Source organism: Schistocerca serialis, chromosome 4 (genome assembly GCF_023864345.2).
Source record: "Schistocerca serialis cubense isolate TAMUIC-IGC-003099 chromosome 4, iqSchSeri2.2, whole genome shotgun sequence".
Classification (NCBI taxonomy): Eukaryota; Metazoa; Arthropoda; class Insecta; order Orthoptera; family Acrididae; genus Schistocerca; species Schistocerca serialis.
Genome location: NC_064641.1, coordinates 661,368,119 through 661,384,561, shown reverse-complemented (window position 1 = coordinate 661,384,561; position 16,443 = coordinate 661,368,119). Strand labels below are relative to the sequence as shown.

The 16,443-nt window shown below is 41.6% G+C and overlaps 1 protein-coding gene across 2 annotated transcripts in view; it reads left to right on the top strand.

The window, feature by feature from the left end:
* LOC126474148 (sialin-like) overlaps positions 1-16,443 on the top strand; it is a 98,690-nt gene that overhangs the window by 68,212 nt on the left and 14,035 nt on the right. For both annotated transcript variants that reach the window (XM_050101603.1, XM_050101602.1), the window contains exons 7-8: positions 171-303; positions 15,352-15,593. In XM_050101603.1, the coding sequence (XP_049957560.1) occupies positions 171-303; positions 15,352-15,593 (375 nt within the window). The remainder of the gene's footprint in view (positions 1-170; positions 304-15,351; positions 15,594-16,443) is intronic.

The following is a 16,443-nucleotide window of genomic DNA, read 5'->3' as shown; positions in this document are numbered from 1 at the left end:
GGCATTTAGCCTCTTAATCCTTCATATCACTCTACGAGAAATTTGAAAACTTATTTTTTCATTACCAGCCTTTTTTATGTTATAATGGTATTATGAGGCACACACTCTTTACTTAGCTGAGAACTAGAACTATGTTATCAATAACGCTCTGTTTTCCTGCTTTTCGACAGAATGGGATCGTATCAGCCATTCCTCACATCACTGGTGGTGTTGGAAGTTTGGCTTTTGTGTGGTTTACTGACTTCCTGCTCCGGAAAGAATGCATGTCCAAAATCTGGAGTTTCCGTGTTATAAATGCATTAGGTAAGTACAGGTTGGCTAAAATCTCAGATTTCAGTAACAGCTTACGTCGATGTTCAGAACAGTGCAGATGTATACACAGGACATTAACATGTCTGTTGTAACTTACAATCTTGTGTCTCAGTCTTCTGGAACTTTCTGTTTATAGTTACTAATATTTGCACAGGGCAAGCAACCACATTTCTCCTTTTGAAAAAAAAAAAAAAAAGAATTAATTCAGTTAACACTGATAGGTAGCATTTGCCTGACGATGTAGTGCTTCTAAATTTGGCCACCGTGAGTTGGAAGCTCAAAATAAGCTTAATGTTCTTTGGGAAAAGGCGTAGAGTGAAGAGTCCGACATAGCGAAGGAAGAAAGAAAAGTTGGGTAAAATATTCCATCAAAGGTGAGGCCATTACGGTATCTTGACATTGAAAACCAACTCTAACAAACAGAAGCACACAACCGTTAAGTTTGGCAAACATGCAACAGTTGAGAGTTCAACAAACTTACAACTGTTGCAAAATGTTGACAACAGTTTCAAACTGTTGTAAATACACATACTTGCTTCTTTTACGGAAAAGAAAATGGATTCCGGCTGTGAAGGTGCATTAGCACTTATTTGTATAATACTTGCTGTAATTGTTTATCACGAGAATCAACTCCAAAATGCGCATGTGCCCCAGAAGATTTTTGTTACAAAGAGAAACTCACGGAGCTTTTAATGCTGTGTTAGAGAAGCTCTGTATTGAACGCAGACAAGGTTTCAAGAGTTTTGTCAGAATGATTTGTGGACGATTCGAAGAACTTCTGAGGCTAGCAAAGCACAACATATTCAACGTTGTTGAATTTTATAGCTGCAGTGTCACCAACAAACACTTCTTGTAATAACCGATTTTTGGCACTTGGTGACAGTCAGAAAGTTTAATGTATTCTGACTGAATGTAACTGGCTACGATTAGTGAAACCGTGCCTAGAGCGAGCTGAGTTACCGTGAATGTACTCAAGTTTTTTTGTAAAAGTAAGTACCGTTATTTTACTATCTATACATTCTTTACACATTAATACGTAAATTTATTGAGACATATCACATATTCAATTTCTTCACAATATCCCATTGTCTCAAGGTAAGGAACAGAAAATTATTGTTAAGGTGTTATATTACCATAGTAGCTGGCAGGCACGCCAATCTTTCATTAAAAATTGTAAGTTGCAGAAACTCTTCAAATACATGCACCTACACTCAGATACACTATATGTCACCAGCACTTCCTTCTGAAACCACAATATATTTTAAGACCCGAAATGAACTTAGTAGATGTCACTGCCTTACACTTATAATTTATCCATAGAATTATTGAATCAGAATGATCAAACAGAGGTTTCCTAAGTTCAGTTTCTAATAAAAACTGAACAGTTACTTCTATGGATCTCTCAGGAGTCTCCGTTGTATAAATACAAAAAAGATTCAATGCAGACGACACGGTACTGTGCATACGTCAGTCACTCAATTCTGACGTGTTCAAATGGCTCTGAGCACTATGGGACTCAACTGCTGAGGTCATTAGTCCCCTAGAACTTAGAACTAGTTAAACCTAACTAACCTAAGGACATCACAAACATCCATGCCCGAGGCAGGATTCGAACCTGCGACCGGAGCGGTCTCGCGGTTCCAGACTGCAGCACCTTTAACCGCACGGCCACTTCGGCCGGCATTTTGACGTGTTTTTCCCACTGACTGTAAAGTACAAATTCGAGACAAAACTCCTTTCAACTAGTTTTTCAAACTCGCTACTTCATACAACCACTGATAACAGCCGGCCGGAGTGGCCGTGCGGTTCTAGGCGCTTCAGTCTGGAACCGCGTGACCGCTACGGTCGCAGGTTCGAATCCTGCCTCGGGTATGGATGTGTGTGATGTCCTTAGGTTAGTTAGGTTTAAGTAGTTCTAAGTTCTAGGGGACTGATGACCACAGATGTTAAGTCCCATAGTGCTCAGAGCCATTTGAACCACTGACAACAGTTGAAAATTAAGTCAAATTTCGAGCTGAAGCCAGTTGTCAACCGAGTTTGTTGGAGTTGGTTTTCGGTGTGGAGGTACCTTTAGAGATGGAGCGCAAGCTGGGAGTTGTTAAGAATGGGAACTGAAATGGAATACCCTTTCAAAGGAACCGCCTCAGCATTCGTCTTAATGGATGAAGAGTCATAATGGAAGACCTAAATTTGGATGGCAACATGGGGAATTGAGCCGCCTTCCCCCTGAATACGACACCAGTCTTTCGACACTACGCCACTCTGCTTGCGCCAACTTAGCGACAGTCTCTGTGATGACTTTGAGATGAAAACTTTTTACTCTTTAGTGCAGATATTTTTAGCGCATCTGTTGACTATGGACCGGGGGAAGGAGGGGAGGGGAGGAACCAGTGACAGATGAAAGCTTTAAGTCAATTCGCAATGAGTGCAGCGACAGAGGAAAACATCAAAATTGGAGTTCCTTTCAAGTCTTGAGATGTTTCCTGTACCGAACTCAGAAACAAAATCATTCCCATCTCTTTCAAGGTCTTTCAATATCTCTTTTGCCATTCGGCTTGTGGTTCAGGATCTTCTGGGGAATTTGCTGACCATTCTCATGAGGTATTGTCTACGATCTTCACAATATTTTTGAATTTTTTCATTCATGTTGAAAATATTTAATTATGTTCTAATATCTTCATTTCCTATCTTGTATCTTACTGTGTAGCCCTTCATCTTCCTTAGGAACCTCCGGTCTGCTGTTTGAATTTGATTTTCTAGGATAACCCAGGAACCGCCATCACTTTACAGAATTTCATGATAGTCTCTGTTTATGTTTTATGGCCCAGTGTTCTGCTAATGGTACCACAGACAGCTTGGTACTTGTGTGTTTGATTTTCAGTGTCAGAGTGAAAATCAAAACTTATAGCACAGCCTAAATAAGAGACTTGAGAGACTTGTTATAAAACTCAATTGTCCAAAACAATTTTTGATCTGACTGGATATTTTCCTCGGAGTGCCATTATTTTCATTTTATTACTAGAAATTTTACAGTTGTATTTTTGCATATTTCGTTCAGCTGGTGTACTGACATGTGGAGGTAATTTTCATTCCTTTGAATAATAACGATATCATCAGCAAACCAAAGTTGTTGTTGTGGTTTGATGCAATTCCGCATGCTACTCTATCCTGTGGAAGCGTCTCATCTCCGAGTAACTACTGCAACCTACAACCCTCTGAATATGCTGTATTTATCTCTCGGTCTCTCTCCAGTACTAAACTGGTGATCCTTTGCTGTCTCAGAATGTATCCTACCAACAGATAGATCCCTTCTTCTAGTGAGATTGTGGCACAAATTTCTTTTCTCCCCAATTCTATTCAGTACCTTCTCCTTACTTACGTGATGTACCCCTCTACTCTTCAGCATTCTTCTGTAGCACCACGTTTCGAAAGCTTCTAGTCTCTTCTTGTCTAAACTATTTATTCTATGTTTCACTTTCATACATGCCTACACTCCATACAGATACTTTCCGAAAAGGCTTCCTGACACTTAAATCTATACTCGATGTCAACAAATTTCTATTCTTCAGAAACGCTTTTCTTGCCATTGCCAGTCTACATTTTATATCCTCCCTACTTCGACAGTCATCAGTTATTTTGCTTCCCAAATAGCAAGACTTATTTACAAGTGTCTACTTTCGTAATTTAATTCTCTCAGTATCATCTGATTTAATTCGACTACATTCCATTGACATTGTTTTGCTTTTGATGATGTTCATCTTATATCCTCCTTTCAAGACACTATCCATTCCGTTCAACTGCTCTTCCAAATCCTTTGCTGTCTCTGACAGAAGTACAGTGTCATCGAAAAACCTCAAAGTTTTTATTTTTCTCCATGGATTTTAATTCTTACTCTAAATTTTTCTTTAGTTTCCTTTTCTGCTTGTTCAGTGTCCAGACTGAATAACATCGGGGACGGGCTGCAACTCTGTCTCATTCCCTTCTGAACTACTGCTTTTCTTTCATGCCCTTATAACTGCCATCTGACTCCGGTACAAGTTGTAAACAGCCTTTCGTTCTCTGTATTTTAGCCGTGAAAAACAGTATTCCAGTCAACATTGTCCACAGATTTCTCTAGGTCTACAAAGGCTATAAATGTAGGTTTGCCTTTCCTTAACCTATCTTATATGAGAACTCGTTGGGTCGTATTGCCTCGCATGTTCCTATATTCAGGTGTTACTCATTCATTATCTTAATCCTTTTGTTTACCTTACATTTCCATTTTCGAAGAATAAAGACAATGTAAATATTAAAACGGGTGGGTAATAATCCACACCCTTGTCTAAGACATCGGTTAGGAATTATTTCTTCTAACCGATTTCTACATGTGTTTATTACAATGTGTGTAATTTTCTTAAGACTTTTCACTACCTCTATTATGCGATAAGGACATGCACATTCAGGCATAATACTTCTTAGGCTGTCACAGCTCGCACGGTCAAAAGCCTTGCCAAGGTTGCACTTTGCTGTAATTTGTCAGAAATTTCCAGAATCTTTACTGTCCACCGTACAGGGTTATTCGTAAGTACCTCCAGGTTTTCAGAAGATGACTGCATGAGAAATACAACGCTAACGGTATAATGGCACGTATCAGTGGATAGAACGTCTCTCTAATTTTCAGTTCCTAATACGCGCAATTGCGTAGTTGCAGGCATGTCAGAACATGTAGAAAAATCATCCGCTCCGTATTATCACCTCGAATTAGTTCGCGCCTCTAAATAAGCGACCAAGTGAACAGATTACTGAAACAAGCTACTGTCACGCCTTCCCGAGCAGTTTGCGGCAGCGACTACAATGAACTGCGCGCACGTATTGAAGTTTATCATGATGTAGATATCTGTCCATATTGGGTATCTGTCATGTGAGTCAAATACACGGAGAGCTGCTCTCTCCACTGTTATGTGTCTATTTTCTGTATGTCCTGTACTAAGGCAGGTTCTGTGATTGATCAGGCAAATTGGCATGTATGCTGTTACAATGGCGGCCGATCAATTGCGTCATCTTATATCAAGATTTCCACGTCGCCTCGTCTCAAATTAGTGCTGAAACAGATAAGTATGAATTAGGACAAGGTAGATACAATGATTCGTTTTAACAAGAACATGTCAGAGTTTAACCGATATATTGACATAAAATATGCAAACATTAAAAACACCGCGCCTCCTATCAAAGCGTGAGTCTACATCGGAAGCTAAACCGGAAGAGAGTGAGGGAGACAAGAGCCCTCGCTAAGGAAACTGAAATCATTTGTTTCAACAGACATTAGTTCACATTTGAAGAGTCACAGATTACGCTCACATAATTTTCTACTACGTCGCGTCGTTTCACCTCTGGAGCGGTCGCTTATGCAGTTAATTTAGAAAAAGGGTATGACAACTTTAGGTTGAATATTACGATTTATGCACGCATAGTGTAGAAAAATGTATATTTTGACCATATAAAGACATACTTACACCTTTTGTAATAATAGGTCATATTTCGGTCAGCTTTGCCATAATAGGTCATATTTCGGCCAACTTTTGGAACAAAAGCATATATTAGTCATTTCTTTAAGGACATAAAAATAAGAATATGAAAAAATTGCTGACATGACAATGTATCAGACGATATTTTCCAAATGAAAACAGCCGTTACTTGACGAACTAGTAGGCAAGCAGCGTAGTACTATAGTTGGTTCACTACGTAAGACATTGTTACACGGAGTCGACAAAACGCTCTCAAAGCCAACGAACACGGCTTCCGACGTAATGAACATCGCACACGTGGTCACGCTATTCTGCTTGAATGCAAACTCAGTCTCGTTCAACATACCGAAAGTTAAGTGCTCCAACAGCAGGAAGTTGCGAGGTTTTGTTCAGGATTTAGGAGAGAAGTTTTTCAGCTGTGACGGGGAAATATTATCTTCTAAACTATATGAAATTAATGTAGTGCAGAAAAGCGCTTTATTGTGCAACAACACGGTAATACCGCCAAACACAGCAGTTCTGTGAAGAGAAGTGCTGAAAGCGACTGCAGACAGACACTGTTATTTAAGCAGACAGGCCCATCTTCAACTGTAAAATCATTATTCAAGTACTTGTGTGAGTTGGCGATATCTTACAACATCCCATTGGAGAATTCAAGTTGTTGGAGAAGCACACAACACATTCAGTTCGAGATGAATCTACGTTGAGATGTTCACCGTAATACGAATTAGTGTTTCTGGCCAAAAGGTCTGGGTGTCCAAAGATGAAACCACCGATGCGGGCTGGCGATATGTTGCAAATGTTGTTATTGGTATTCTAAAAGCTGATGGGCCTGGAGAAATGGTCCTCCTGCCGTGTGAAGTTCTCGAGACACTAAAGAACTCGACAACTGTCATTTTGTTTGACAACTATGTGAAGCTACTGAGGCCGGATGGTGTGAACGGAGACAACGGTTTCTTGCTAGTAGCGGATGATGCTTCATACGTCTAAACCAGCCAAGGGGCTTCAGATCCTCTACCCCTGTACGGTGTACGTTAAGTGCCTTGCTCAAGCATTACTCAGAGTTGCAGAAGAGTGATGATCAAATTATCTTCATGTATACAAATTAATTTCATTTGGCAATTCACGGAACAAATGCCTACGCTGCCTCCCTCCCTCCCACCACCTCCCCCCACCACCCACCCCCCGCCAACCCCGCCTCCCAATCAGCCTATTCTTTCAACATAGTGTTCTTGGCTTAACGCTGCTGAGCATTACTGCACCAATTACACCAAAATAAAGACAATCTTGTGAGCTTGATAGCGATGATTCATATAGTAACAGAACTGTGGAAGAGGTCATGACAGATACCTTGCCTACAAACTTGTCCTACATCAACCCCAACTTTCCAGTCATATCAAAAGTTATCACTAGAATAGAAGCTGCTGGTAATCAACTGTGTGATGCACTGGATATTATGCAACATGTGCAGAGCGAGTTGGGTCGAGCTCGTGGTCATGTGGCTGACAAAGTTAACAACAAATTGAAAGGTATTCTTCAGCAGAGTCCTGGATACTCTACAATGTCCATAATTAGTGAGTCTTTGTGGGAACGCCATAACGTTTGAAGACAATGAACCGAAGTTGGCATGCAGTGACCTCGCCACCTTCGAATGCGATCCTGTGACATCCTATGATGTGGAGAGGTGCTTTACCAGGTACAGAACTATCCCCGATGACAACTGTACGTCTTTAATAAAGAAAAACCTGAAAATGCACGATGTGCTCCAGTTCAGCTCTGCAGAAACTGAAAATTGACGATACGTGTTAACTAACTTCGAATACTTTGAACAAGTTGTGTGCAGTATTAAAAACATGGGTTTACTATTTGGATTGGTGTTATTGTTTTCGCTGTATGTCGCGATTTTTGCACATGCAGACAACCCCAAAATAAGAGCTAGTTAGTTTCAAACACTCCAGAAAATAATTACTGTACTCACAATTTGTTCAGAAGTGAAAGTTGTATTACACAGACTGGACACATTGATCAGGTTACCTTCCATTAGGAACGTGGGTGCACTCAGCGACTGTGATCTGAGTAATAAATTATACAACTCAGCTATCAGTCGTCCTTTTTTGCAGGTTTTATTTGGCAAATCCAGATTTCGGCTAGTGCTTAGCCATTATCAATGCACTATTTCCTAGTCTCAATGCATGTAAGTTCCCTGTTGTTCGGGCGTCAGTCAAGTTCTTTGAACTGTGGCACCTTGTCATAATAGAAACGAGCCAAGCAAGTATAAATACTGGCTGCTGCGTCCAACACTCTGAATGAAAGTACTTTGTGGTTGACATTTCAGCGTGTCGAGTGGTAGGGGCCAGCCGCGGTCCAATTGCAGTCCTTTATTGAGCGCCACATACTCCCCGTGTTGTCTGTCTTGTGGGCACGAGCAGCTCCTGAAGCATGGTTGTGTGTACACCGGCAACACTGCCCACACCAGAGCAATCTGTCGATCGCAAAATTATTTCAATTGGCCAGGGGTTGAAAATACCGATTCAGTTGTAAATTTCTTTTATTATCGCACGACCGGTTTCGGGCTCTTGTAAGTCCATCCTCAGGTGTTGTAGTGGAAATAGCAAGAGACGGGAGATAATTTTCACACACAACAACACACATAAAAACAAAAAAATTAATACAAAAGTTAAAAAAACTTTTAGAAAACATTTCAAAACCGCCTGTCGGGCTAGGTGCTGTGAAACATACGTCAATGCGGAAGTGACACTAGACAGTACTACGGACGACTGCCTGGGTAGGGAAATAAACAAATAATAGCAGGACACTCACATTGTGCTGTGGGCCCCGAGCGTCGCAGTGGACGTGCACTAGGCGCGGTGTGCTACCTATGAGCGCAGAACAGGGAGTTGCGGATGCGAACGAGGTAGCAGAGTGGTAAACCAGAGTGGCAAAAGAGCTGACGGAGAGAAGAACGCGGGGCTACTAGCCCGGCAGTTCACAATTTTAACTATTAGTTTACATTTAAAATGAAAAAACAACAATAAAATTACGTAAAAAATACAAGAAATAAGATAAAAGTGCATTAAGCGTAGTAAAGGAGCGTATTGAACAGGTCAATATAGAACTGCGGTAAAACTGAGTGGAAGCTGCAATACAAAGTTATTATATAAACCGCAAAGCGCAATCAAACTTTCCTTTTACATGAGTGACAAACAAGTTTTAAATTTAGTGGGGATATGTAAGTGGCAACGTGGAACAACGCGCCACAGTCATCAGTTAAAAGTTACAAGCCCTAGTTACTGATCAATCGGGAAATTAGCGGAATCTTGCAGTCTATACTGTCGGAAAGTAAAATGCCAATTAATAGCTAGCACCAGTAGCACTAAAAGGACACATTAAAAGTTGGGTCAATTTAAAATCTGCTAACCGACAGTCGCAACTAATCGAGCATTATTTTGTCCATGATGATCATGCCATCAAGAACAGAGAGGAGTTAATTATACACCTCAAACATGTAACTGTAACAAGTGATACGAATCTAGCATGTCTCCACATCGTAAGCATGTACACGAATATCCCCATTAAAGAGGTGATTACTGTTACTGAATCCGACTTACGGATGTTCTCACGTCTAGATTCACAAAAAAATAATGAATTCCTTCATTTGCTCAGAATTCTCCTGGAGCATATTTACTTTGTCTTCAAAGACAGATTGTATGGACAAACTGATGGGTTAGCCATGGGATACCCCATTGCCAGTATGTTGTTCTTGTTGTGGTCTTCAGTCCTGAGACTGGTTTGATGCAGCTCTCAATGCTACTCTATCCTGTGCAAGCTTCTTCCTCTCCCAGTACCTACTGCAGCCTACATCCTTCTGAATCTGCTTAGTGTATTCATCTCTTGGTCTCCCTCTACGATTTTTACCCTTCACGCTGCCCTCCAATACCAAACTGGTGATCCCTTGATGCCTCAGAACATCTCCTACCAACCGATCCCCTCTTCTAGTCAAGTTGTGCCACAAACTCCTGCCGGCCGGAGTGGCCGTGCGGTCCTAGGCGCTACAGTCTGGAACCGAGCGACCGCTACGGTCGCAGGTTCGAATCCTGCCTCGGGCATGGATGTGTGTGATGTCCTTAGGTTAAGTTAGGTTTAATTAGTTCTAAGTTCTAGGCGAGTGATGACCTCAGAAGTTAAGTCGCATAGTGCTCAGAGCCATTTGAACCACAAACTCCTCTTCTTCCCAATTCTGTTCAATACCTCCTCTTCAGCATTCTTCTGTAGCACCACATTTCGAAAGCTTCTATTCTCTTCTTGTCTAAACTATTTATCGTCCATGTTTCACTTCCATACATGGCTACACTCCAAACAAATATTTTCAGAAACGACTTCCTGAGACTTAAATCAATACTCGATGTTAACAAATTTCTCTTCTTCAGAAACGCTTTCCTTGCCATCGCCAGTCTACATTTTGTATCCTCTCTACTTCGACCATCATCAGTTATTTTGCTCCCCAAATAGCAAAACTCCTTTACTACTTTATCTCATTTCCAAATCTAATTGCCAGTATAATAGCGAATATTTACATCAATCACATTGAACATCAGTTTTTTTTCAACCCACCAACACCTTCAAAGAGTGGTATGCTACAAATGATATGTCGATGACATCATACTTTTGCATAATGGGACCGACGCGCAGCTGCAACTTTTTCAACACGACTTTAAAAAAAATGCACCCCAAGATTAAGTTTACGATAGAATACCACTCTGGCTTTACACTCTCATTTTTAGGTCTGGAAATTTCGTGCAGGACAGTAACGTTCACCTTAACATATTTAGAAAACCAGCTACGAGTAGTTCTATTATTCATTGCTCTTCAGTTCACTCAAAGCAGTCCCTCTCTCAAAAGAAAATTATTTTTGTGGCCTTCAATAGGCTTAACGAATGTACGGCATATGCCTGTTTCCTGTAGTGAGGTCCGCAAGGTTCACGCAGTTCATTTTACATAGCTGTAAAATTATCAAGGTTCAAATGGCTCTGAGCACTATGGGACTTAACTTCTAAGGTCATCAGTCCCCTAGAACTTAGAACTACTTAAACCTAACTAATCTAAGGACATCACACACATCCATGCCCGAGGCAGGATTCGAACCTGCAACCGTAGCGGTCGCGCGGTTCCAGACTGTAGCGCCTAGAACCGCTCGGCCACCCCGGCCGTCGTAAAATTATCCTCTCTTAATAAAAGTTTGCGTGTTTTTCATTTTATCCTGTGATTATGGCACATTATTGTCTGTGGCATTATCTGTTTCGTCAATAATTAAAAATTTGCTTTCTTTCATGATGTAAAATGCATCTCAGGTCTTATCTCATATAAGCCTCTATTAGTTGTCGACTGTTGGTTAGCAGGTTTTAATTTGACCCAACTTTTAATGTGTCCCTTTTAGTGCTATTGGTGCTAGCTATTAATTGGCGTATTACTTCCCGGCGGTATAGACTGTAAGATTTCGCTGCTTTTACTGTTGATCAGTAACGAGAGCTTGTAAGTGGGAGTGGTACACGTGTATGTTCTTTCAACTGATGATTGGGGCGCATTGTTCCACGTTGCCACTTATACATCCCCACTAAATTTAAAACTTGTGTGCCACTCATGTAGAAGGAAGTTTGATTGCGCTTTGCGGTTTATATAACAATTTTATATTGCAGCTTCCCCTCAGTTTTACCACAGTTCTGTACTGACCTGTTCTGTACGTTCCTTTACTACGCTCAATGCACTTTTAACTTGTTTCGTATATTTTTTATGTAATTTTTCTTGCTGTTTCTTCAGTCTAAATGTAATCCACTAATTCAAATTGTGAACGGCTGGGCTAGTGCCCCCGCGTTCTTCTCTCCGTCAATAGATGGCAGCACTTCGCCACTTTGGTTTACCAATTTGCTTCCTCGTTCCCATCTGCTACTCCCTGTTCTGCGCTCATAGGTAGCACACCCTGCCTAGCTCACGTTCACCGCCGCGCTCGGGGGCCACAGCACCAAGTGTAGGCCTAAGTGTCCTGGTATTATTTGTATATTTCCCAGCCCAGGCAGTCGTCGGTAATACTGTCTGGTGTCACCTTCGCATTGCCATAGGTTTCACAGCACGTAGCCCGACCGGCGGTTTTGAAATGTTTTCTAAAAGATTTTAAAAACATTTGTATGAAATTTTTTGTGTTTTATGTGTGTTGCTGCGTGTGAAAATTATCTCCCGTCTCTTGCTATTTCCACTACAACACCTGAGGACGGGCTTATAAGAGCCCAAAACCAGTCGTGCGATAATAAAAGAAATTTACAACTGAAGCGGTATTTTCAACCCCTGGTATAATGCTCAGTTGCAGATGTTCTTCCGGCAAGATTGTTTGTAATTTTAATTGGAGTATAACACTATTAGGCTACTGCTACAACCTTTGTCAAGAGCTACTCCACGCCAGTCTTCGATTTGATGTGTGTCACCGAGCCTCGTTTACAACCAGCTGTCACTTCTGCGAGCTGTTGGTCTATGGACCGTTACTACACCTGATGCACTATCGCCAGAACGGTTACCCTTTGGCTGGGTCTCCTCCAGGTTGTCATCAATTGGCTTCTGGGCATCTCCGAGGGGACCATATAGTATGAGGATATGTTGTGATCATTTTGGACACGTCATACCGTAGAAGTACTTAAGGGTAATACAAGGAACCGACATAAAATGTGACGTCCACGTAAGATCATTACTAAGCAGGGAAGTATCAGCGTTAGGAAAGGTGACTGGAAGACTTAGATTTGTTGGAAGGGTTTTAGAAAAGTGCAGGACATCTCTGAACGAAGTCACAGTAAGACGCGCTACTGGAATTGTAGCAGGTCGATGTAGCTCATACAGAACTGTAACAGAAATGCTCAGAGAACTTAAACAGGAGGACATAGTTCTCACCAAAGCCTGTTTGGTAAATATTTAGAACCTGTATTCCAAGAATCTGTGCGCTCATTGTACTGTCAGCAACGTATATCTCGCGTAGGGCACGTGAACTAAGAGGTATCACGAGGGACACAGACGGTCATTTTTCGTTCGCCTAATGCGCGAGTGGAATAGGAAATAATGTTTTTAATACTGGTACTATGTATCCTCCGACATGCAGTGTACAATGGCCTGTACAGTACTCACACTATGTGACCAAAAGTTTCCAGACACCTGGCTGAAGATGACTTACAAGTTTGTGGTGCCCTCCATCGGTAATGCTGGATTTCAGTACGGTGTTGGCCCACCTTTAGCCTTGATGACAGCTTCCACTCTCACAGGCATACGTTCAGTCAGGTGCTGGAAGGTTTCTTGGGGAGTGGCAGCCCATTCTTCAATGAGTGTTGCACTGAGGAGAGGCATCGATGTAGGTCGGTGAGGCCTGACTCGAAGTCGGCGTTCCAAAACATCCCAAAGGTGTGCTGTGGGATTCAGGTCAGGACTCTGTGCAGGCCAGTCAATTACAAAATGGTTCAAATGGCTCTGAGCACTATGGGACTTAACTTCTGAGGTCATCAGTCCCCTAGAATTTAGAACTACTTAAACCTAACTAACCTAAGGACATCACACACATCCATGCCCGTGGCAGGATTTGAACCTGCGTCCGTAGCGATCGCGCGGTTCCAGACTGTATATCGCCTAGAACCGCTCGGCCACCCCGGCCAGCAGTCAATTACAGGGATGTTTTTGTGGGTGTCCGGATACTTTTGATCACATAGTGTGTGTAGGTACAGAAGTACAAGAGAGGCATTGTGCAACACGGTGTGGGTTACTTCTAAATTTATGAGAGTGTACGTTGTTAAAAGAGACAGCCAACATATTGCTCCCTCCAATGCACGTCTCGCGAAATCGCCATAAAGGTAAAACTAAACAGATTCGAGCTCACACGGAGTCTTCTTGCACACCATTCGCAACTGGGAGAGAGGAGAAAGTGAAAAGGGTTCATAAAGTAGCCTCCGCCACACATGATGACGTAGATTACAAAGTATAGATGAAGGTGTAGGTCTGTAAGCTGAGTGGCCACGAAAAACACAATGCATAGAAGAGTGAGTACAACTCGGATAAGTGGTGAACCAGCCTTTAGAAGTTTATTTGATATTTCATCATATCCAGTCTAGTCTTTAATGTACCGGGTGACAGTACTGAACTATATGAAAAAGCCTCGATTAGTTACAAACTGCAGTGAGCGCACACTTTACTCAACATGTACACGTCACTACAAATATTCAGATTTACGTTGCGACATGTTCTATATGCTGCCATCATTGACGATGATGTGGCTTAGACGAAAAGCGAAATTCTGCATGACCAGCTAAAGTGGCGGAATATCGTAGTGTTGATGACTTCCTGAATGGCTGTTTTCAACTCAACAATGGTTTTGATGTTATTGCTGTGCTCTTTTCTTTAATAAAGTCCCTCAAAAAGGTGTCTCACGTGTTCAGATCCAGAGAATATGGCGGCCAATCGAGGGCCATGCCAGTGCCCTCTGGAGCCAGAATGCGGTTCCGAAGTGCTCCTCCAGGACATCAAACACTCGCCTCCTTCGATGGGGTCGAGCTCCGTATTGCATGAACCACATCTTGTCGAAATCAGGATCACTATGGATAATGGTAGTCACCGTGCCCTCCAGTAATGTCGCGCCGATTATTCCGTGGCTGAACATTGCACATGGCAGTCACCCTTGAGAGTAAAGGTACTTCTCGATCGCGAAATGCGGATTGTCAGTCCCTCGAATGTGCCAATTTTCTTATTGACGAACCCATCCAAATCAAAGTGGACTTCGTTGCTAAACTAAACAACAATGCACATACTAATTTCCATCACGCCACGCCGCCAACCATACAATTTGAAGGTCCTAACGCATCTTTCAGAAGTTATGACGATTTTATTTTATATAGTTCAATACTTTTCACCGTGTGTGTTTGCTTTATAGCTGATTGAATTTCAGTGTTGCTTCTTTCCTGGTGCTGGCATAAGACACAGTTCTCTTGGAAAAACAATTTTTGTCACTAGTTCCCTGGCCTGAACACCCACTTGAATCGTCGCCTGTCGAATTATACTATGTATATACAGAGACCCACCACGAAGGAATTATCCGAACGCGACGGAGATCGGTAGATGTGATGTACATGTACAGGCTAACAAATGACTACAATTTCAGAAAAAACTGGATGATTTAGTCAAGAGAAAGAGCTTCAAAAATTGAGAAAGTCAATAATACGTTGGCCTATATGGTGGGCGACAGTCAGCTTGGCTTCCCATCGTTGTCCAGAGCGTCTCCAGACAGGCCTTCGCTGTCATCGAGACTCAGTTCGAACCGGGGCTCATCACTGAAGACAATTCGAGCCCAATCAATGAGATTCTGGACGTGGGAAACTCTATAAAGTTCGATATCCACCCTGTCCTTAATTCCATGCTCTGACGCTTAGACTCTCTGCTCACAGCACATGTTTAACACCATACCGACTTTCCAAAGCCAGAGATCAACTGCAGCTCTGTAATCACATCTATTAATATACAGGTACCCTAGTGCCCGCCGCTACGATGGTAGTGGTAGCGCTGGTGGGCTGTGACAGCACCATCATCATTGCGATGTTGGCGCTCAGCGGCTTCTGCACAGCGACCGACTGCACGGGCTCCTACCTCAACATGCAGGCCATCGCCCCCAACTACGCAGGCACCATCGTCGGCATCGTCAACATGTTCGCCAATCTGACGGGCATCGCAGTCCCTTACATCGTTGGTGCCTTTACCAACACCAATGTAAGTAGTGCCGTTACGTGAAACAGTACATATGACATTTCAAGAAGATGTTTCCGATTCACAAGACTATACCTTCACATGGAAAGAGAGAGAAGCTTTCGATGAGTTTTAACTTACGCTTAGAACTACAATTTTCTATTTCCGAAAGAACAATCTGATTTTACAAGGGTGTAGAAATTATAACAATTCCTGAAGATTTTACTGGAACATTCTTCACCTAAGTAATACTATTAAAATATCTTATTTAAAAGATTTAATAAAACTCAGTACAATAACAATATAGTTCGTTGACTTTTTTTAATATTTTTTTACCCTTTGCATTTCAGTCGTGTAAATTTTTGGAGCATTGTATCGAACATGAAAACCGCAATGTGCGGAAAAATCATTTTTGTTGCAAAAAAGTTTTACGTTGATGGTAAATCCTTTTAAACTTTAACTAGTCCATCATATCACGTAGTTTTTTAAAGAAATTGTCAACTTTTTTCTTGTTCAAACCTGCTGCTTGCTGCAAAGTCTGGGATTCAGGTGTTCTTAGCGTTAAGTTCTTATGCCTTTACAGACAATTATGGTAAAAGTCTTTACCCGATTTAATTTTTGTTATTTTTAACAGATGTTTTACTTTCAGTTGCTCTGCATTTTGTAAACTAGATTTAATAAAGCATATAGGCTGTCCAGGATAAACGTATAATAATATATAATTTAATAACTTGAGACGTAATTGAGATATTTATTGACGTAAATGAGTATTTATTGGCAGTTTTCTTCTACAGGTTTGGTTCGTGTTTGTTTGCAGCAGTTGATACTGCATGTGTATGCGCTTAACTGCTTTGTTCACGTAAACTCGCGTCAC